The following is a 20,618-nucleotide window of genomic DNA, read 5'->3' on the forward strand; positions in this document are numbered from 1 at the left end:
GATGTTTCTGATTTCTATTAATTCCTTTTACTTTCAGAGTCCACTTAAAGCTTATATGAGACTTTAAAGGGTAAGAGATACTTTGAGCTACTCTTCAAGTATGCTTTAGTGTGTGTTCCACATAAAAATCTGAACCTCTATGCAGAGAAGTGTAAATACCTTACTCCTTAAGCTATATAAAATTAATGCAGTTCCTTACGTGGTGAGGTAGTATTTGGGACAAATTCATTTGGCAGCACCTTCCCTAAGGAAGCAGTGCTCATGAAAGACATTTCCAATGAAGACTGTGTAAATGGAATAACCTCTGGGTAACACAGCATTATTGATGACCTGACTATTCCTTCCATGGATATTTTGTCCATAATCATAAACATAATTAAAATACTTTTGTTCTTTCCTGGCTCTCAACTTGGTTCTGTAACTACAGGATCATGATAGGAATCACCACTGCAACCAGGTCACTAATAGTCCTCAGAATAACACATTTTTTTCCACACAGCAAAAATGTGCAGTAAAGTAAAATTCTATTTTGTTTCTTCAATGCTACAAGGCATAAGCTTATGTAGGTCAGTTGACCTACTGAGACAGAGGATCTTCCAACCTCAGTTTGACACTTTTGTACACTATTAAGGGCTTAAAATCACTGTAATTCAAAGGCTAGGTTTAGAAACAAAGCTATTGCTGATATGAATTTATTACTTAAGTAGATATATAGTCAGCATCGACAGTTGCATCTGGAAGTGCTCTACATTTGGTAGTACCTCCTCTATTTGCCCAGAATTTGAGAGGCTGCTCAAACTCAGCTCAAGCTCACACCTGGGTAAATGGCAGTTGTACAGGCACGAACTGATGCACTAAGGTCATATGTGATAGCAAATTGAACCCCCAGCATGTGACATTAGACTTCTAGCACACACACCCTCAGGGGGGCTCCTACTTTCTGGCTGGTGTCTGTGAAATAAACATTCAACACATTCAAAAGCCACAGGGATCAATGTCTGGCTTATGCAGTGGAATAGACAATACATTTTCAAAGGCAATAGATCTTGAAATATCTTTTACACTTCAGTTTCATATTTATCATTACACAGATCATGGATTCCAATATGACTATTGCGCTAAAAATCTTGTTAGCTTCCAGCTGTCTTATTTCAGTATCCATCAAAACAGGTGAAAAAAAACTCTGTTGCCAGCATACATCTCCTTCTTAACTAGTGGTCTTTGGAGTAAGCATTCAAAAATGTAAATAAACAAATAAATAAAACTGTTAGTGAGCTATAAATTACACCTGGACTCAGGTTGCTGGGTTATTCCCCCAGCTCTGCCACAGGTAAGTACAGATCTACTACAGAAAAAATAGTTGTGTCTATAGTCTGTAGGTATTGCAGACAATAAGCAATAGGGCAGAACAAATATATCTTAAGGAAGTTTTCTTGAATGAAAGTAGCAATATTAAACTCTAAGCCCTCCATTAAATATTGTTTTATCTTTCAAAAAAGAAAAATCCTTTCCTCTTCATCACCCCAAATAAAAGTAAAAATTACTAAATCAGTTGAATTGCATCATTAAATGAATCTGAAATTACTTTCATTTTTTAAAAGGTAATATTGCTATCTTGAATTGAAGTAAGGAATTTCGTTAAACGTTTCAAAATAGAATGTATGCATGATCCCCATGAATACTCTGAAAAACAAATGCCTATACCTTTCCCTCCCTGCTGCCCCCCCCCAAAAAAAAAAACAGACAAATTGTTATTTAGTTAATATAAAGAATGCCATCTACTGGCAATAACATGAAGTAGAACTGTTTGCAAGTTGTAAGGTGTGGTAAAGTTGCCACCTTCACACACGGCAAATGAGTAAAGGTCATTGAGGAAATCTCTAAATTTGAAACAAGGTGCTATGTTCCAGGTTTCTCTTCAATGTCTATTCTTAATCATTGCCTTATGTTTGGAAACACATCCCTAGCAGGAAATAAGGGGCTGGGTTCATGACCCAGTTAGAAGGAATTTTTTTGTCTGTGTATGTTCTACAGCCTTGCAAGCATGCACAATGCTGCCACAGTTACAAAATGGGCACCTTTCACAATGAGAAGGCATATATAGCAAGCAAATACTGAAAATTAACCCCAAACACACAGTTCCAGAGTTGGTCTGCACAAAGGAGGCAGAAGATGCATGAAAAGATTCATGAGTAAACTGGTAGAGAAAGGGACCCCACTAGACAGGTCCATGTTCAGTTTCTTGTCATACTTTCCAAAACATTCCGAAAACATTCATTGTTACAGTGGTGTTACTTTGAAACAGATATTTTGGCAACAATTGATTTATAATAAATAAGTAAAGTAGCTAGTAATAATTTTAATTAAAAAAACCAGGAAGGATGTACATATTTCACTTCATAAAAAATTAGGAACAGCATGTCTTCAGATACTTGGTCTTTAAAACCATGACTATGACACATGAGAAAAAACAAACGAAACCCAGCCAAACAAAAACCCCAAAGTTTCAAATAAAACCATTAATGTTTAGTATCTCATTTGTCTGCCCTTCTCTGCCACCATGTCTCAGAGGGATTAGATTCAGCACGTATTAATATTTTTAAGACAGCAGTTTCTTGGATCTAGTATTTTACTACCTTTCTGAAAAACCTCTGTAATTGTATGATAGTTGTGTTGTTTAGATTTACCCACCACTAAGCTTTCAATTTTAGAACTGGAGAGCTGAAATCCCAGAAAATCTCACAAAAATTATAATTTAATCAGAAGTACTTATTGGGGGGGGGGGGGGGGAGGGGGAGGTAAGTTGTGGTTTATTTGCTTTCTGAAGTGCGATTTAGATGACAAACTAAAAAGCCAACAGACAAAGACAAATACCAGCCTCCAAGCGTGCCACAAAATAATTTTTCTAACACACAGAACTGACAAAGCTGCCTGCTGAAAGTGTTTTGAGCACTGGACAAATGAAGACTGCAAGGAAAGGGCGGAACATTTGAACTCATGGGCCTATTACTTAGAAAAATTGTAGCAATTCGTGTGAAAGAAATGCATTAATGGTACTCAGGAAACAAAAATGACATAATGCAAATTCTAGCTCCTCTTTGTGAAACACTATCTCAGAAAGAGACGTGCAACTTCTGGTACAAAGATTTTTTTTTGTTGAAAGAAGACTTTGTTAGGAGTTTCTCAGTACGAAGACTGGCTTTCAGCCTGACTTTTCTTGACTTTGATCTGTCATTGAACTTAACTTTACACCAGTTTCCTCCAAACAAATTGCAGAAAACAACTTTAACTTTGAGTTATTTCCCAAGGTCTTATAACAATATTTAGCCTTATATCCAACAAAGATATCAGAAAGTGTTTAGGCTTTTAGCTGCTAACTACACTTCCCACTTTCCATCAGTAACTGCAAAAATTCTCAGAAAGAGATCAGAAGTGCATATACTTCCCCCCAGTCTCACTTCTCCCTAGGTTCCTTGCTTTCAGTTAAAATATTTAGTCCAGTTTGTACTCTGTTCTTAGTGCATGAGTCTCTCTGGAACCACTTAAAAGCAAGGAAACAATTCCACAGTTCTCTCACTCTCTCTCTAATGAAGCTTATACTCTCATTTCAGTTTCCTATGCAAAGAAATGATGCAACTGTTTATACAAGCACAGGGAACAAAATACTTTAAAAGCACTGTCCGCATAAAAAATAATGCTGAGCTTTATCAGTAAGAGTTTGACAGACATTTTAAACCCTAAAGAACTAATTTTCTATAAAATATCTTTTTAAAGACATTCTTAAAAGCAACCCATAATATTTCCCTTTTAGTTTTCTTGGGAGAAAAATATTCAAATGTTATATGTTTTTGCAAGATACTGGCTTTTCCTTATAAATCATATAATTGATCACTGTGCACCTTCACACCAAATAAGCAACCTCAGAAAGTAGTATAGTAAAAATTCAGTGTAAATATCAAGATTGAGATGATTTAAATTCTGCTTTTGATGAATGTATTGACTTCTTGAAGTTACTTTGGAAAAAGAATACAGATCTTTGTTCCTGGTAGAAAAGCCTACATACTTTGTAAATGAGATTCACTGAATTACTTAATAAATTACTTTGATAATATTCTGACTCTTACAAATACTACATCTCTAATGTATTAGCATTTCATCCAGTAGGGAAACAGCACTTTAGAATTTAAGTAAAGCAGAACAAAACTGTTGATATAAACATGCAAGCTTATTTTTGCTTATCAGAAAAATAACATTTGCTTAGCTTTTTAATAGCTTTACCATTACAGGATTTTAAGTTTTTAATCTTTGTACCTATATGCTTCAAATACATTGTACTAATACTCAGGTATGTGGGAATGGAATAACTCATTCTGCACCATAAGCATGACATGGCAACATACTTGAAGGGAAAAAGAATGAACTCCTCAAACAGGAAACGCTGAGACAGATAAGCAAGTAAGCATTGATTAGGCTAGAATCTGGTCAGGTCTAAATTCAGTTAAAAATAATAATAAAAAAATAAAAATGTAAGGCATCATTTTTGTAGCGTGGAAAGTCAGATTTCTAAACCGATGCTATGAAGTCAAGGCATCCTTACCAAAAAGCTGCTGTCTTCAAGAAGGAAAACACAAGCTACTGTCTTTGAGAAGACACAGAGCAGGTAACAGCTTCAGAGCAGACAACGGGTCCTTGGCAAGGTGTGCTGAAAACTTGTTTCTTTCATCTTTTCCTGTGGACTACATATATAGCACACCAACCACAGCGCAGAAAGGTCAATCTTCGTTACTATAACAACAGTACAGTATTTGATAGATCTCTTTAACTAGTCAATTAAATGGGATTGGGATTGTTCCCTGGCACTGAGGCCAGTTGGCACTGAACTGGCACCTGTACTACCAAGCTGTCTTTCACGAAGATGGCTTCAATCAGACTGCCTACAGGGACCAGTCACTAACCCATGCTAATTCCTGAACAACAGGCAGGAATTGTTTGGAAAAGATACTAGCTGGCATAGGGCAAAAGTGGGCCAGTGGCTGTTCTAACAATGTGACATCACAAGCTAGCAAACTGCAGTGCCTGGGAATAATCCATAGCACTATTTAATTTACTAGTCTAGGTGTCACTTCTAAGACAGCTCAAAACACCAAGATATTCAGAAAAAGTACTCATATCTACTTATCAACAGCAGAGGTTCTTTGTTCCAGCTCATGCAGGCTTCTATGCATTTTACTTGTACTCTAGTAAAACATTACAGATGGGGTAATTTCATAAACCGGTGGAATTCATGGAACCCAAATGCAGGCAAACACAGGTTATCCTGATGGTCATTCTCTCTAAAGACAGTAGGGAAAAGTACGAATGATAAAAATTCACTTTACAGTTAACACAGAAAGGTAGAAGAAATGGTCAAATTGCCTTCAGTTTAGAGGTGCTTTCATTCCACTGAAAAGACAGGCAGAACCATCTCTCTTTTTTCTATTTTGATGCTTAGATAAATCCAAGAGATGAAAATCACTCAGAATGTTCTACTGTGTTTACAATAGCTAGCGTATATTTAACAGCTTGACTTTAGTTCCCCCCTCCCCCCCGTAGGCAGCTGTACAGGTAAATAAAAATGCTCTCTTGTGCATACACCGGTCATTTCTGCATTTCAAAATAACTCATGCAATAATGTTCCAACATACAAATATTATATACATTTATTACATTATCATTTATTACATATGTTTATGAGGATGAACAGAAATTTTGGACAATAGAGGCCTCCATTTCACTTTTTGCTGCAATGTACAAATTCATGACTTTATATCAGGTATTTGTTCCAGTCAACAAATTATGACATCTAATCAGCTCTCACACATAAACATATACAGACACCTCAATTGCTTCTTTTTTCCCAGCAGAGATTCTTTCGGCATGTCTCCTCTTACCGTGATGAAACTACTAATACTTGACATATAAAAGTTATGAGAGAAGGTGCTCAAAGATACTTTCATTTTAGATAGCTTCTATCTGTCCAGAAATGTAAAATGAACCTTTATCTATCTCTTGTGCTGTATGCATTGCATAAACATTCCTTCGTACGACTACCCTTGCACATTTCAATTAATATTTTTTCAGCAGTGTGAATCATTCCCATATCTCTGCAAGTACTTAATACATTGGTAAGTCCTTACTTCAGGTCAGACATCACTTTTGAAGTGAACCAAAATGCAAAGACAACTTGGAGCAGCAAAAATCTAATCTACTTTTTAAATTATTAATAATTTTAACTTGTTATATCTTCTCTGACTTGAACAAATAGCTTATGTTCTACCTCTATGATTTTTTTGGTATATCAAAACAGCAAGTATATTTAATATTAATGTTAGGAATCCTTCAGCAGAAACTAATAAAATTTTACCTTAAACCTCCAACTATGAGGCTTTAGTGCTTAAGTGTATGCAGTTTCTTCATCTAGCATTGACAATAATATATTCCCTTTCTAGACTCTACCAGCATATACCATCTATCAAAAGTGTTGATGTGTGGAGGGTGTATATGCAGCTCACTATCTGATCAAACGAAAGAGACAGACTAGACAAAAGATTCAGAGGAAGTCGAGCACAAATGAGTGTCAGTCCATTCTTTGATTAGGTAATGGCAATTATGATAATTACAGCAATCCACTGCAGAGTAATGTTCCCAAATTGCCAGCCTGCTGCAAAGCGTAGCACTTGAAAGTATCCACTTACACAAAGATTTGCTTGAACTTTTTGAATACTAACCATGTTCTTTCAGTTGTAAACAGCATAAGCTGATCACTTAAGACTGTGAACTGTTTCATCTTATCATGAATTCTTCTAATATATATGCACCATCTATAGATACACATCCCACCAGAACGTAAAGAGAACAGACATTGGAAGTTTAACACAAATTCACACACAACACTACAGTATAACTTATTTCTCACATACTCTTTTCCTGGTTAACAATTTCAGTGCTGAGACTTTTACATTATACAGACATAAGGTACATACCTTAAGAATATATTTTTCAGTTTCCCTTCTATATTATGTTCCCTGCTCTGCTAAACAAGAAGCCAAGCTCAAACAATTTGAAAAAACAAGGGTGCCTGAAAAAAAGGCCAACTGTGTCAGTAGATCACTGAATACTGACATTTAGAGAACAGCAAGACAGAATCCCACCAATTGAAAATGGGAAGATACAGGCTCAGAACAATTAAGCAAGACTGGGATACAAAGCAGACTATGTACAGAAGATAACTAGCTGCCAGAGAAAAGGCAGTCCTGGCCTTCAAGTTCTTTCAGAAATACCTTTCACAGATGAAAGAGGTCTTCTTTGTTTGCTTGAAGAATTACAATTAAAGGAACAAGAATAAATAAAACCACATCACATACAAAAGGAAACGTGAGCTGTTCAGAGATAGTAGCATTTCAGAAGCACCAACTGAGAGAATAAGAGGGATCTTTCATGTGGTTAATGCTTACATCCATCAGAAAAACAGGTTCCTCCCTGAGCTGTGAAATTAGTAAATCTTATTTTTTACATACCAGTACCCTACCCAGTCTTATCCGTCAGATTAACCCTACTTGAACCACGCCTCCAAATACACTCCAATAGGCATACGGCTTATTAGAAACAGAACCACACAAACTGGCTGGATAGTAGCCTAGGGCAGATTTGGCTACTGAGTACAAAAAATTCCTTACTTCATTTTATCTCTTTTCACCCGAATGGCTTGGCAACTACATTTGTCAGCTCCTTCAGGGCCCTGGGATGTATTTCCTCAGGTCTCATGGACTTATATATGTTAAGGTTCACCAAATCCTGCCTGGAGGATCAAGACTTGAGAGGTAAGGCACAGACCTACATCACTTGCATTGAGCTATCCTGATCTTCCAGCAGATCTCAAGGTGACTGAAATTGCCTGTGATTAGCAAACAAGGCCTCTAATCTTGGGGCTTTCTTCAGCTATCTAAAGAAGGCTTCATTTACATCCTTTCTTGCTCAGGTGGTCCCACTGTGAAGAAAGTGGGAAACTTCAGAACATTAACAAATTCCATTATAGAAATTTCTGTGAACTACTTCACTCTTACAGTATCACCTGCATCTCAGAAACAGCCAACTTCTAATACACCTTGCTTCTACCAACAGATTAAAAAAGCACTTATGCAGAAATAAAGTACTTCCTGAACCATTTATTTATTACTGAGTTATAAGCATTACAAATATGGGTTCAAGACAGAAATGAAATATTTTCTTTATATACAGTCCTTCCTTGCTTCTTCTGTCCCTACTTGCTGTCTCCTCAAAAAGATATAGTAACAGGCAGGATTACTGTGAGGATATACAAACAGCCAGGAGTGCTGTAGGTTGGTCATTGATAAATAAATAAATAACCTTCTCTACACAAAAATACTGAACCATTGAGCTCCTGAACACTGATTAGTAATGATCATGATGATTATAATAATAATATCAATATGCATTTTAAAAAATCAGAAATGGAAAAAGGTGACCTATTCTCAACAGTTCTAAACTGCCTTTCCCAATATCAGTAGATAAAGAACTGGCTTTGGTGGATAAAGAACTGGCTGGATGCTCACACGCAAAAAGTTGTGGTCAGCAGCTCAATGTCCAGTTGGAAAACAGTAGCGAGTGGTGTCCCTCAGGGATCAGTGTTGGGACCAGTCTTGTTCAACATCTTTGTCACTGACATGGACAGTGGGATTGAGTGCGCCCTCAGCAAGTTTGCCGATGACACCAAGCCAATGACAATGCCAATTTTATGAAGTTCAACCAAGCCAAGTGCAAGGTCCTACACCTGGGTCAGGGCAATCCCAGGCACAGCTACAGGTTGGGCAGAGAAGAGATTCAGAGCAGTCCTGTGGAGAAGGACTTGGGGGTGTTGGTCGATGAGAAAATGAACATGAGCCGGCTTCAGTGTGCGCTTGCAGCCCAAAAACCAGCCATATACTGGGCTGCATCAAAAGGAGCGTGACCAGCAGGTCGAAGGAGGTGATCCTGCCCCTCTATTCTGCTCTCGTGAGTATTGTGTGCAGTTCTGGTATCCTCAACATAAAAAGGACATGGGACTGTTGGAACAAGTCCAGAGAAGGGCCATGAGGATGATCAGGGGACTGGAGCACCTCCTGTATGAAGACAGGCTGAGGGAGTTGGGGCTGTTCAGGCTGGAGAAGAGAAGGCTGCATGGAGACCTCATAGCAGCCTTCCAGTATCTGAAGGGGGCCTACAGGGATGCTGGGGAGGGACTCTTCATTAGGGACTGTAGTGACAGGACAAGGGGTAACGGGTTAAAACTTAAACAGGGGAAGTTTAAATTGGGTGTAAGGAGGAAGTTCTTTACTGTAAGGGTGGTGAGGCACTGGAATGGGTTGCCCAGAGAAGATGTGAGTGCTTCATCGCTGGCGGTGTTCAAGGCCAGGCTGGACAGAGCCTTGGGTGGCATGGTTAACTGTGAGATGTCCCTGCCCATGGCAGGAGGTTGGAACTAGATGATCTTAAGGTCCTTTCCAACCCTAACTATTCTATGATTCTGTGATTCTATGATTCTAAAAGGCAGCTTCCAGAGAATCATGCTTCAATTAGCAGAGAGAGGGAGGCTCATGCAGAGCCTGAATCAGAGCAGCAGCTTAAATCAGTGATTTAAAGTCCTGATAGACAAATCTAGCAGGATTGTGATACAACTGTTTATCTATATTTTTCCTTTTGCCTTCAACAGACTACAACTGGAGTTCAGAGTGCCAGTCCAGCATATAAGGGTATATCAAATTGTATAACAAATATTGTTATGCCAGCTCATTTGGCATTAAAGTGCTAGTACAGTTAGGGTGCCTCTCTGCTTGAAGTGCACAGATGTATAACGGAGCTCAGTCTCAAAGTTGATGAGGTGAAATCTAGAGATGTGATGCATGACTTGCATTTATGTTCTGTTCTTGTTACACCAGCTAATAACATTACTTGCTGCCAGGCTGTCTCCTATAACACTAATTAAGACCTCCTTCAGAATGCAAGGGTCATGCAAAATGAATGAAAACAGCAGGCCAAATTCAGAGATTATGTACATTAGAGTAATTTACACTTCAATTAAACAGTGCAATTTGCATAATTAGAGGCTGTAATAAAGAGCTGGTAGCAGGGATAGTAACCTAGATTTTAACTTAGGATTGTTTACACTTTTCCGTTCTAACCCTATCCTGTCATATATCAAGTATAGTGAATTATTCAAATGGCAACTTCTACTATCATCTTCCTTTACTACGTCAACAAGCGCAGACTTTGGAGACAATGCTTTTCTATAGGTACCTGATAGAAATAGGAACAGGTTTTGGTCGATTTGTTTTGGAAATGTAATAGAGGGGGACCCCAAAGTCCTTCATCAATAACTGCACTTAGAACAAAAGAACCAGAAATTTGGGGAAATAAAGCTACTGTAAATAAGGCTCCAGTGGTAATAGCACAGAACTAGCTCTCATGACCTGGCACATGCCACCAGCCGCGCTTCTGCCATTTCACAGATAAAGAAACAGTTTCATTCTCACCATACAACAAATAAATAAAAGCAATCTTAGAAAAGAGATTAAAATGGTAAAAGACACCACCAACAATATTTGTTATTTTTCTGTCTTTAGATAACTGCCATGGATGTCTGCCTTCACTAAAGGTAAGTGATGAGAACAAGATTATTTAGACAAAACACTCTCCTCTGTTCTCAAAACCTACTCTTTTTATTTTCAATTCTCTTCCTGAAGGCTTTTTTATTATAACTATTTTGAAATCTGCTTCTTGCCCTAAGGGGAAACTCAAGTGTGTGGTGGACATTTTAAAGTGAAAAGGGGTTTTTCTTGTTCCTTAATCCTGACAACAATATGTTATCTCTTTATTTCTTACTATAAGGATTTTTTTGTGTGTGTCTTTTCCTTTCGCTCTGGCACTGGTCCTTTTTGTACAGAGTGTTTTCTTAAAAGGACAAACTTTCACTGTAAAAGTATTATATCTAAAGTGAAAAGTCATGCAGCAAGTAAAAAAACAAACACCACTCTCAGGAATAAAAGAGTAAAAGGGATTATTCACTTTAGATGAATGAAGCTGGCGAGAATCTCTCTCCTCATCCTTAACATGCTTTCGTAGGGAAAGTAATTTTTAGAGAGTACCTAATGATAGGACTAGGAGAAAAATGTTACAAGGAGGTTACCAAAACACTAATGTTCAAATGGAAAGAGTTCCACTTTGATTTCCTTTGGAACTTTCCCTTTCTTGTCACAGTATCCTCCCTATGGATTTCAGTTATGCTGCTTTTACAAGTCTGTGGCCTTTCCCTCTCCAGAAGACTTAAAACAGGTGTCATTTGATTGGATTATTTAGTTGGTTGGTTTGGGGTTTTTTGGGGGGTTTGGGGGGGTGGGTTGGGTTTTTTTGGTGTTTGGCATTTTTGGGGGTGTTTTTTAATTTATTTATTTGTTTGTATCATGGAATGCAGAGTCTCTTGATCCTTTATTACAGCATCAGTCTATCATACCGTTTCCTAGATTCACATCCATGGATTTGGAATGCCATTTGCATTCCTTATACAACTTGGTGATTTCTTGTTTGGAAGTCAAAGGAAGTTTAGTGAAAGCCACTATCAAATATTTCTTTTATTCCAATAGATATTGCTTGCGCTTTATTTTAAAATGTTGATCAACAGATCATCCAGTCAAATTAATACACCTGAAAGGGACTTATTTCACTGTTAATATATCAGCTGGAGAGCACTGCCAGCATTAACACTCAGGTAGGGTTTTTTGGGTTTGGAGTGGTTTCAGTTTTTTGGGGTTTGTTTTTTTTTTTTTCAGGAAAAATATTTCACACTATATTAATAAAACTTTCAAAATTTGAAATATAAATGGAACATTATTTTCCATAACTTAAGACTCTATTTTAACTCAGATTAAACTCGTTGTTATGTATATAATTCTTTTCTCTGCCATTTGACTCTCATAGTGCACAATGCAATTAAATCATAGAATTAACTCCAAATGTTCAACATACACAACTCCTAGTGAAGCAGGTGAGAGAAGAGACATTTAGCATCCAATAAGAACAGGAAAACACTGAGCTAGCATTTAAAAAAATATAAATAAATCAATCAAATGTTAACACTCTTTTCTTTTAGTTTTAATCCTTGTGATCACGAACAATAAAATGCAGTTAATTCCTTACAGATGCCCATGCTTCACCTAACTTGTAGACAAAAATTTATTTGAGAATTTTTAGCAAGAGAGATGTAATTCGCTGCAAAACTGTAGCTTAATGAAGAAAAGAGCAAGCAACAAACTGTTAATACATAATTCTTTAAAGATGCAGATAATGCTGCGCTACTAACTTATGAGCTGCTACCCATTTACGTGGGGAGAAAAATACAGTTATAGAGTGCTGACTTGGGTGGACAACCTACAGTTTTTGACTACATTAGAAAGCATTGTTGAAAGAAGAAATTGCAACTGAAATTACATTTCAGGTCAGATGCAACAATTCAAGAATAACTTTAGACCTTTCCCAGCAAATACCTAAGTGGACAAAATTCAGAACTTCAATTACCAGTTCTAGCAAAAGTCTGTCTCTTATTTACTTTTCTCTCTCTTTTCTGCAGAAAACCACATTTCACACAGTGACAGATTAAAATTGGCAGGTTCTTTTCCTTCTGAGAAAAGTTTCATTTCACTTGCAATGTGTATTTCAACTGTATGTATATTTTTGTACTCAAAGCTTTTGAAAAGGCTACACAGTGTCACAAAGAAGTGCTTTCAAATGAAAAGCCAGTGGCTAACAAGCGTACTGCACTGAAGAACAACTGCATTATAGAAGTCAGTCCTGCACTCAGTGGGGCAGGTTCTTAGGCGGTGTAAATCCAAACAGCTCTCCCACATTGGTGCCACAACATTTTACACAGGCTGAAAATCTCATGCTGGCTTTGTCAAAGAATGCATAGAATAGGTTCATATTTTTAATGTAGTAAAGACTTAACTGCAGTAAACTTCAAAGCACCCTTGTAAATCTCCAAACCAAATGTTGAGATATGTAAAACAAAATACAAAGTAGTGGATGACAGGAAAAATAGGTGACCTTTGTATTCTTCTCCTCCCTTCCCATAAGGTACACAGGTGTGATTTATGCACAGTAAGCCAAGAAAGTTCACATTTTTCAGTACTAGTAATGTTGGACATCTGTAAAAAATTTTTTAATGGAAGTACATTTCAAGGGCATGAAAATTCTTCCAGAAATGTGCTTACCTCTTCCAGAGCAAGGTAAATTAGAATTTCCTTGGCATTTTTTAGCACTCTCCTCAGGTGACAATGGACAAGAATGTGGATGTTCACACTTTTTCCCAGTCCATCCTTCTTTACAGTCACACCTTCCACAATTACACTGTCCATGACCTTTACAGTGAATGCAGTTAAAGATTAGCCTCCATACTGATGATAAGTATTAAAACCTCATGATTAGATGAACTTTCTCAAAGCTGTGATAATATTAAATAATCAGACTGGCAAAAATACAACCAAATGAGTATATCTACTTTTCTCTGAAAATATCACTGGTCTACCATTCTATTTGACCCATATTTCCTTTAATTTTATTTTTTTATTATTTTTTGTGTGTTAAGGGCTTCTTTGCCTTTGGCACACACTCCTCGTGAAAAGGTGGAAAATTTACAAATACACATTCACCATTGTCTGGAAAACTTAGGCCAGCATAAGGCAATATTTCATTAACATTTATATTCTTTTTCTACTACAGTTGCAGCATACTCTCTAAGTAATATATCAATATAATCTTTAACCTATTTGTAATCAATGTGATCCACTACAGACAAACAAAGTTGCACCAGTTCCAAGTCTGAAACCAATGCCTTCTACTAAATAGTGATGTGCAAATAATAAAATACTGGACATAATCAGTTCTTATTTCAGTAGGGCAGTGGTTTTGGCATCTCTTTAGCTAACTTGACTCCCCCTGACCATGTCTGAACATAGCAATATAAATGCAACTTTCATTGTACAAGTTGAGGTAAGGAAAAGCAACTGATCTCCAAGGAAACTTTTCTGGACAGTTTCTTTAAAAAAAAAAAAAAAGCAACAGCCAAGAGTTAGGGGTGAACCCCTTCTGAGAACTTAACCTGGAAAGCCATCCAAACAAGCTATTTCCTCCATACGAATGCTAACATATCCAGACCAAGAAAAACCAAGCCCCTTTCCCTTCATCATGAGCCTAATGCTCTTTTGCTTCCATGTGTAGCTCCTTACAGGTAAACATACTTATGAGAGGATGATGTTCTTTCATAAAATATTTTCTTTGCTAAAGCCACAGCAAAGGAGATAATGAGATGTATGAATGTAGGAATTTTTTTAAGGAAGCCTTTTTTCTTCCTATGGCAAGTCATGAAAGATATTCTCCTTTTAAAGGAAGAGAATCACTTTAATGTTGCAAACACCTCTTAAAGAAAATAATTCAGTAACATACTGAACTGCACTTCAGATGTTAAAAGAAGGCATCCAGTTCCTAATATGATGTACTGCAAATTGACAGTCACCCCAAGCCATATGAAGTTTCTGGAGGGAGCTGCTGTTGCTTGATGTTAAATCCTCACATCAGGGCTGTCAATTTCTGTCATTTGTAGTTTATGGAGTAAACATAGTATTTCATTCATTTGCAATAAAGTCTTTACATGTAAACACGATTTCCTATCATTTCAATCTGCTAATCAGGGCAATGTGGTTTCTAGTTTTATGTATTGGCTAGGCAGAAAAAGACAGAAAAAGTTTTATATCACCTCTATTTGATGTATTATCTATTTGTTTTGTAAACAGACACTGTTCACACTACTTAATATGAATATGGATTTTCTGCATGCTTTATTTCAGGAATGCATTCTTGGTTGGCCATTTAAGCTTAAATTAGGCTTTTTTGAAATGTAATGGAAATGGAATTGATAAGAATAAGAATACTTTTTCTTCTGATTAGGTAGAAAAACTAAGCTATACTTCATGAGTTTTAGTTACTTAAAGCAAACCATATGAGTGCCTTCTTTTGTATCTCTCATAAGGTTTGCTCATGGCTGTGTAATAAAGAGTATTGTACCAATCCTTAATCCAATGTGAAATGACAATATCTTTCCCCGATTCCTTTGTAACTGTCCATACTTTCTTATACTTTGCTTTCTTACAACAGTTACCACCCCGGGCAGCAGCACCAGCAATGGCAGTAATGTCTGGATAAGAGAGAGTTCAAGCCATGTTCCAGTGATACAGCATTAGCTGTAGATGCTACAGGTTTGCTTTAATCTAATTAGGTTTGAAACTCTTGAGTTCACCCTTAACTACAGAGCATATTTTCTGCATTGTTTTTTAGCTTTGTATTCTGTAACTGATGCTGACATTTTGATCAGCCCCTAAGTGCTAAAAACATACTCAGCAACACAATAATACATTAAAAAATTGACAACATCCCAAAGTCAATCTTCCTGCTGCTCTCATGTCTGCAGTTCTACCTCCTTCCAGCTTATTAATTAAATAAACCTATCTAACATTTGTAGGTGGCTAAAACAGTAACAAGAAAATTAATTTGCTGATGGTTTTTAGCAATGCTGCTTTTTTTTCTCTCTCTCTCTTGCATTTGTTAGCTAGTGATTCATCAATATTTACTTTAAAAAAACAACAAAACAGGCAAACAAGAGGTTAAGAATTTTATGTATCATGTTTGTTTCAGCCTTCTCTCCCTATTATGGATAACTCTTACAATCGTTCTATGAGGAATCTCTCATTCTAGTAATAGGAGAATAAACCACATCACTACTTTCCTTAATGTGACTGCAATCTTCTTATTATTAATTAGCCCAGAGCAAATTTCTACTGGATGCATTAGAGCTGGCAACCTGTAATCTGTCAAGTCCCTTTGAAACCACCCTCATTTGTTTTCAAAAGGTTCTTGCGTGTACAAATTGAATGCTGTGTATTGACCAGAGTCCTTTTCTCCTGCCCAATATTAGCAATTTTATCAGTAACTATAAAAAATTGTATGCAAGATCTCACACAGAATGTCAGCTTTTGTTAGATAATAGACAAATCACCAATTTAAATACACTGCAAACCTTGGATGGCTGGATGGACATTAACTAATTTGAATATAATGCTATGAGGTAGAAGAAAAAAGGAAGGTGAATGTGTCTAAGATGTACAGCCAGTGATGTGCAGCTGGACTAGACATTCATATTTTCCACATATTGATGTTCTATTTGTTCTCAGGTCAATTGGCATTCTCAGGATACTGTTTTTCATTAATTCATCAATTCACTTTTCCTCAAATTTTTTCCCCTCGCTTGTCCTCTCCCTGACATATAACATGTAATAACAAATAAAATTTGATCTAACAACTTTTCAAATTTAAATTTTCCCAAGGAAGGAGATGCATATATTTGAAAGTTTCAACCATTCTCCAATTTATGTCAGGTTACACTGAAGAAAAGAGTGTTAGAAGGGAGATGGGCACCTAAAAGTGATTAATATTTACACAATTTTGTTAAAAGGCATAGAAAAAAAAAAGTTTTATGAAAACTTTAGAATTAATTAATTAATCTAAAAAACCCACTACACCTCTCCAAAAAAAAACCCAAAACAAACAAATAAAAAAAGAAGACAGCTAAAGCTTGGTATATTTTAAGACAGGAAAATGAGAATTGGAAGACTAAGGAAGAGCAAGATCAGACCAATTGAATGTTTCCGTCATAAAACTGTAAATAAGTTCCTTATATATTCCTTACCTGAACAGAAGTCATCAGAATATCTATCATACACTGCTTTGCAGTTTCTTTCATCACACTCACAAGTATCTCCATGAATATCTCCCCAGACACCTGTGGGGTCCACATCATGGCATGTGCATTCCCCACATACACATGTGCCTAAGAAAAAAAAAGAGGGGAAAAAAAAAAAAAAGAAAGAGTGTAAAAAAAAAAAAAAAAAAGAGAGAGCCAGAGCAGATTAACTGAGCAATTTAGAGCAATAGTAGTTTGATTACAGGAATTTACACTTGTGAATTGTCTGCTCTCACAGGAATGCAGTTTCAAAGCTACAAGTGTTAATCATGAGAGTATGTTCATCTTCTATGACTTAAAACCTTCTATGATTATTTCGTAGTAATACTTCATACAAACAAGTTTTCTTCCCGTTCAAGTTTCTTTTTGCTGTTGAGCCTTGCTAGGAATCAACAGAAAAATATAGAGCACAGAACAATTGTAAATCTTTGACATCAACCGTAATTTGCCTTGACACTAATGAGAATAAAAATCAATGTTGTTTAAATAACTTGGGCTTGGGCACAGTGGATAATTAATGATTGTTAAAGCATAAACATTTAAACTAGAAGGGAATCCATATTAACCCAGCTGAAAATGTCTAGAAGGTCATTCTCTACCTAAGAAGATCATCAGTACAGACCTACATAAAAATGATACTTTTCTGCTTTTCCAAAGTCAATATTCAGGGCTGTTGTTCACAATAAGAAGGGAAATGTGAAATATGACAAAGATACTAATTTTGCACAACCTTACTGATATACAGAGAACACACATCCTACTTGTTGAGGAAAAGTCAGGACAAAAAGACAGTTTCCTTATTCAGAAATCCAAATATGCTTCAGGGCCATACACTCACTACTTTTTCTGAGATGCCAACAGGCATAAAGAAGCAGCCAAACCTTACAGATGCAGGCAATTAATCATCTTAAGAATAGGTTCACCTTCTATTACTCCACCAAAGCCTTTGTCTTCTTCTTGAGATCGCTCTGAACAATATAATGCATTTGAGGATATCAGGACAGCATGACTAAAGAGTACATGTAGACATGGGCACATCCTCTGACGAGAGAAGGTCTACGCAATTGTGGATGCATGACAGTTACATCATGCAGAAGACTTGCTGCCCTGCCCCTTTGGTGCTAAAGCCACCAAGACAGCCCTCAAAAAATGTGAACCTGATTTTTGATACTTTTACAATTCAGTGCCATTACTAAAGGAGAAGAAAAAAAACCAACACAATAGCAACAAACAAAGAAAGCCCAGAAAATGAGGAAATGCATCTGGGGAGTGATTTCTCTTCCCAGAAACAACTTCAAAGTGAATTTGAATCAGCTGTCTTGGATATTGGAAGGAAAAACACTGTCTCACCAAGGTTTAAAAAAATCTAAAGATTCACATCTGGTTTCAGCTGGTTGACTAGGTTGGTGGAAAGATACAGACAATTTATCCACCTTAGCGCTGAAGGAGGCTAGACAGCAAGGTTAGCCTTGCTATTTAATTTTTTAGAAGGCCCAAGACTGACAAGGTGAACTTCAGCTATACCACAAGATGTATAAACACAGAGAACTGGGTTAATAGGAGTATAGAGAGTAGAAATACTGTGTTGGAAAGCAACTTTGTGCAGTCAAAAGCCTACAGAATTTTTATATGGATAAAATAACAAATACATGAAAGGCTAAAAATATGGAAGTATTCCATGAATGTACCTTTGTATAGGAGAGCTATTCAGAATATCAGCTATACTATTAATCCTCATTTGCGCCCCACTCACAATGTAAATTTAAAGACATGCTTGCATACTAAAATTTGAAATTTGAAAAAAAAAATTGCTTTGACAAGAAATTCTTTGTCAAGTAATTACTTTCTTTGTACAAACAAAACATCTGATCTGAAGCCATTTTGATATTTATTATTTCCAGAATTACAGATATTTTTTTACTGCTGATGTTCCAAGACCAAATGAGCCTACATGATCTATTTAAGCCAGTCTTTCAATTTCCTTGTAATTAAGACAAGACAGTTTTCTAAATGCTCTCAGGATAATTAGATGTTCACACTATAGCAAGTTTTGTCAGTAGAGCTGCTTTTAAGAAAGGTTTCCATGTGGCTTGTGCTTAAGTACTACTGAAACTATACTGAACTATCACCCCAAAAATAACATGGGGTTTGTAACTCTTTATTCAGTGAAATCAAACATAGCAGCTAGTAAAAATCAACATTATTTTGTGCCTTTTTTTTTTTCCAAAATGGCAAAATTAGACAGAACTTTATGCAAATAAAATCCCATGCAATTAGAAATAGTGTGAAGTCTACCTTTCCAGCCCCATATGCATTCCACAGCATTGTTACTAAACACTTTGCAGTTGTTCTTTTCAGGTTGCAGTGGAAACTAAAAGCTTTGTGTTTTCACTTTCCTTATTCAGTTGTGGGTTCTTAGTCTTCTTGAAGAGTGAATTGACATACACCCCTGTTGGCCTTATAGCACCAATCCATTCTAAGTCAAAAGTCTGCTAATACTTTATTTTGCAGGGTAGCTCTCTCACCAAAGCATATATTAACAAATTATCCTGCTCAGTCTTACTATAAAAGTGAAGGATGAAAACAACTTGGGTCAGCTTAATCCAAAAATGGGTGTAGATATGTATAAGTTTATACCTAAAAACAGGTATCTATGCACTCACTTGGAAATGTATATCCAGACTTGAAATAATTGAGAGTAAATTAGAAACTATCAGCAAACACCACTATGATGTCCTACTGCAGAAAATGCATAATGTAAAATAAAAACACGCTATATAAATATGCATAGAAGGAACGTGCGAATGACACACCTCTGTTGCTGCAGATTTTGCCATCTGGAGATGTGCATCTTTTCTTGATCTCCCAGGGGGTGATGTCACACTGGAATTCACATTTATCTCCATGCCAACCAGCCTCACAGTAACAGTTTCCACAGTAACACTTTCCATGGCCTTAAGCCAAAACAAATTTTATACAGTGAGAAAGAGGCAAGTTTTTAAAAGGCATTAACAATTTAACTGTTTTTTGTTTTAAAAACTTTTAGCATTACACTCAGAATAGAAATAATTTATAGACTGTATATGTCTGCATAAAACAAGACAAAGGATATCTGAGTTATGCTTTTCCCCCAAGTCTATTTTAGAATAAGTTTTCATTTAATTACAGATTCAATTTAATCCATAAATAATAATAATCACTATTTTTATATTTGTAAGCTTAATTTTTGAAACTTTATAGGTAAATTTGGAAGACAGTAAATGTAATAGTTAAAATTTAAGATTTAAGCACAGTTTTAAATGTCAAGATAGGACACACTTGCCCATCATACTTAGCATGTCTAAGAAAACACTGTGTGTTCTTGACTCGTCAGATAATTCCAGCACAGGGACTTTGATTTAAAAGCTGTTTACATTGTATGTGGCTTCCCTTCTTACCTGTTAAGATCTTTGAGCATGGATAAACCAGTTCATGAAAAATAAGACATAGTAAAATGCACCTTTTAGATCTTCATTTAACAAACCACACATCTCTCCAAAAGATACTGGGGTCATCTGAGGCTTCATGAAACCAGCTTCTGAATATTTTGATCCACTAAGGTACTTCTGCCATGTGTTTCAATGACACAAAGCATTTAAATTAAGTAGCTGCAACTCTTACTTATCCTAAGGCAATAAATTAATTCTTTACTAGAAAGATCAAGTCAGGATCTCCTTTTTTCTCTCCAGGCATGTTAAGC

General features: G+C 36.4%; 1 protein-coding gene across 1 annotated transcript in view; it reads right to left on the reverse strand.

Annotated features, from left to right (window-relative positions):
• The window catches only part of ITGBL1 (integrin subunit beta like 1), a 137,361-nt gene that overhangs the window by 47,944 nt on the left and 68,799 nt on the right, over positions 1 to 20,618 (reverse strand). Inside the window, exons 5-7 of the mRNA XM_061472816.1 lie at positions 19,693 to 19,833; positions 16,826 to 16,966; positions 13,299 to 13,445 (exon numbers count right to left, since the gene is read on the reverse strand). Of these exons, the coding sequence (XP_061328800.1) occupies positions 13,299 to 13,445; positions 16,826 to 16,966; positions 19,693 to 19,833 (429 nt within the window). The remainder of the gene's footprint in view (positions 1 to 13,298; positions 13,446 to 16,825; positions 16,967 to 19,692; positions 19,834 to 20,618) is intronic.

Source organism: Pezoporus flaviventris, unplaced genomic scaffold, assembly GCF_033815535.1.
Source record: "Pezoporus flaviventris isolate CSIRO_AGI_PZ_B2104156 unplaced genomic scaffold, CSIRO_AGI_Pfla_v1 ptg000072l, whole genome shotgun sequence".
Lineage (NCBI taxonomy): Eukaryota > Metazoa > Chordata > Aves > Psittaciformes > Psittacidae > Pezoporus > Pezoporus flaviventris.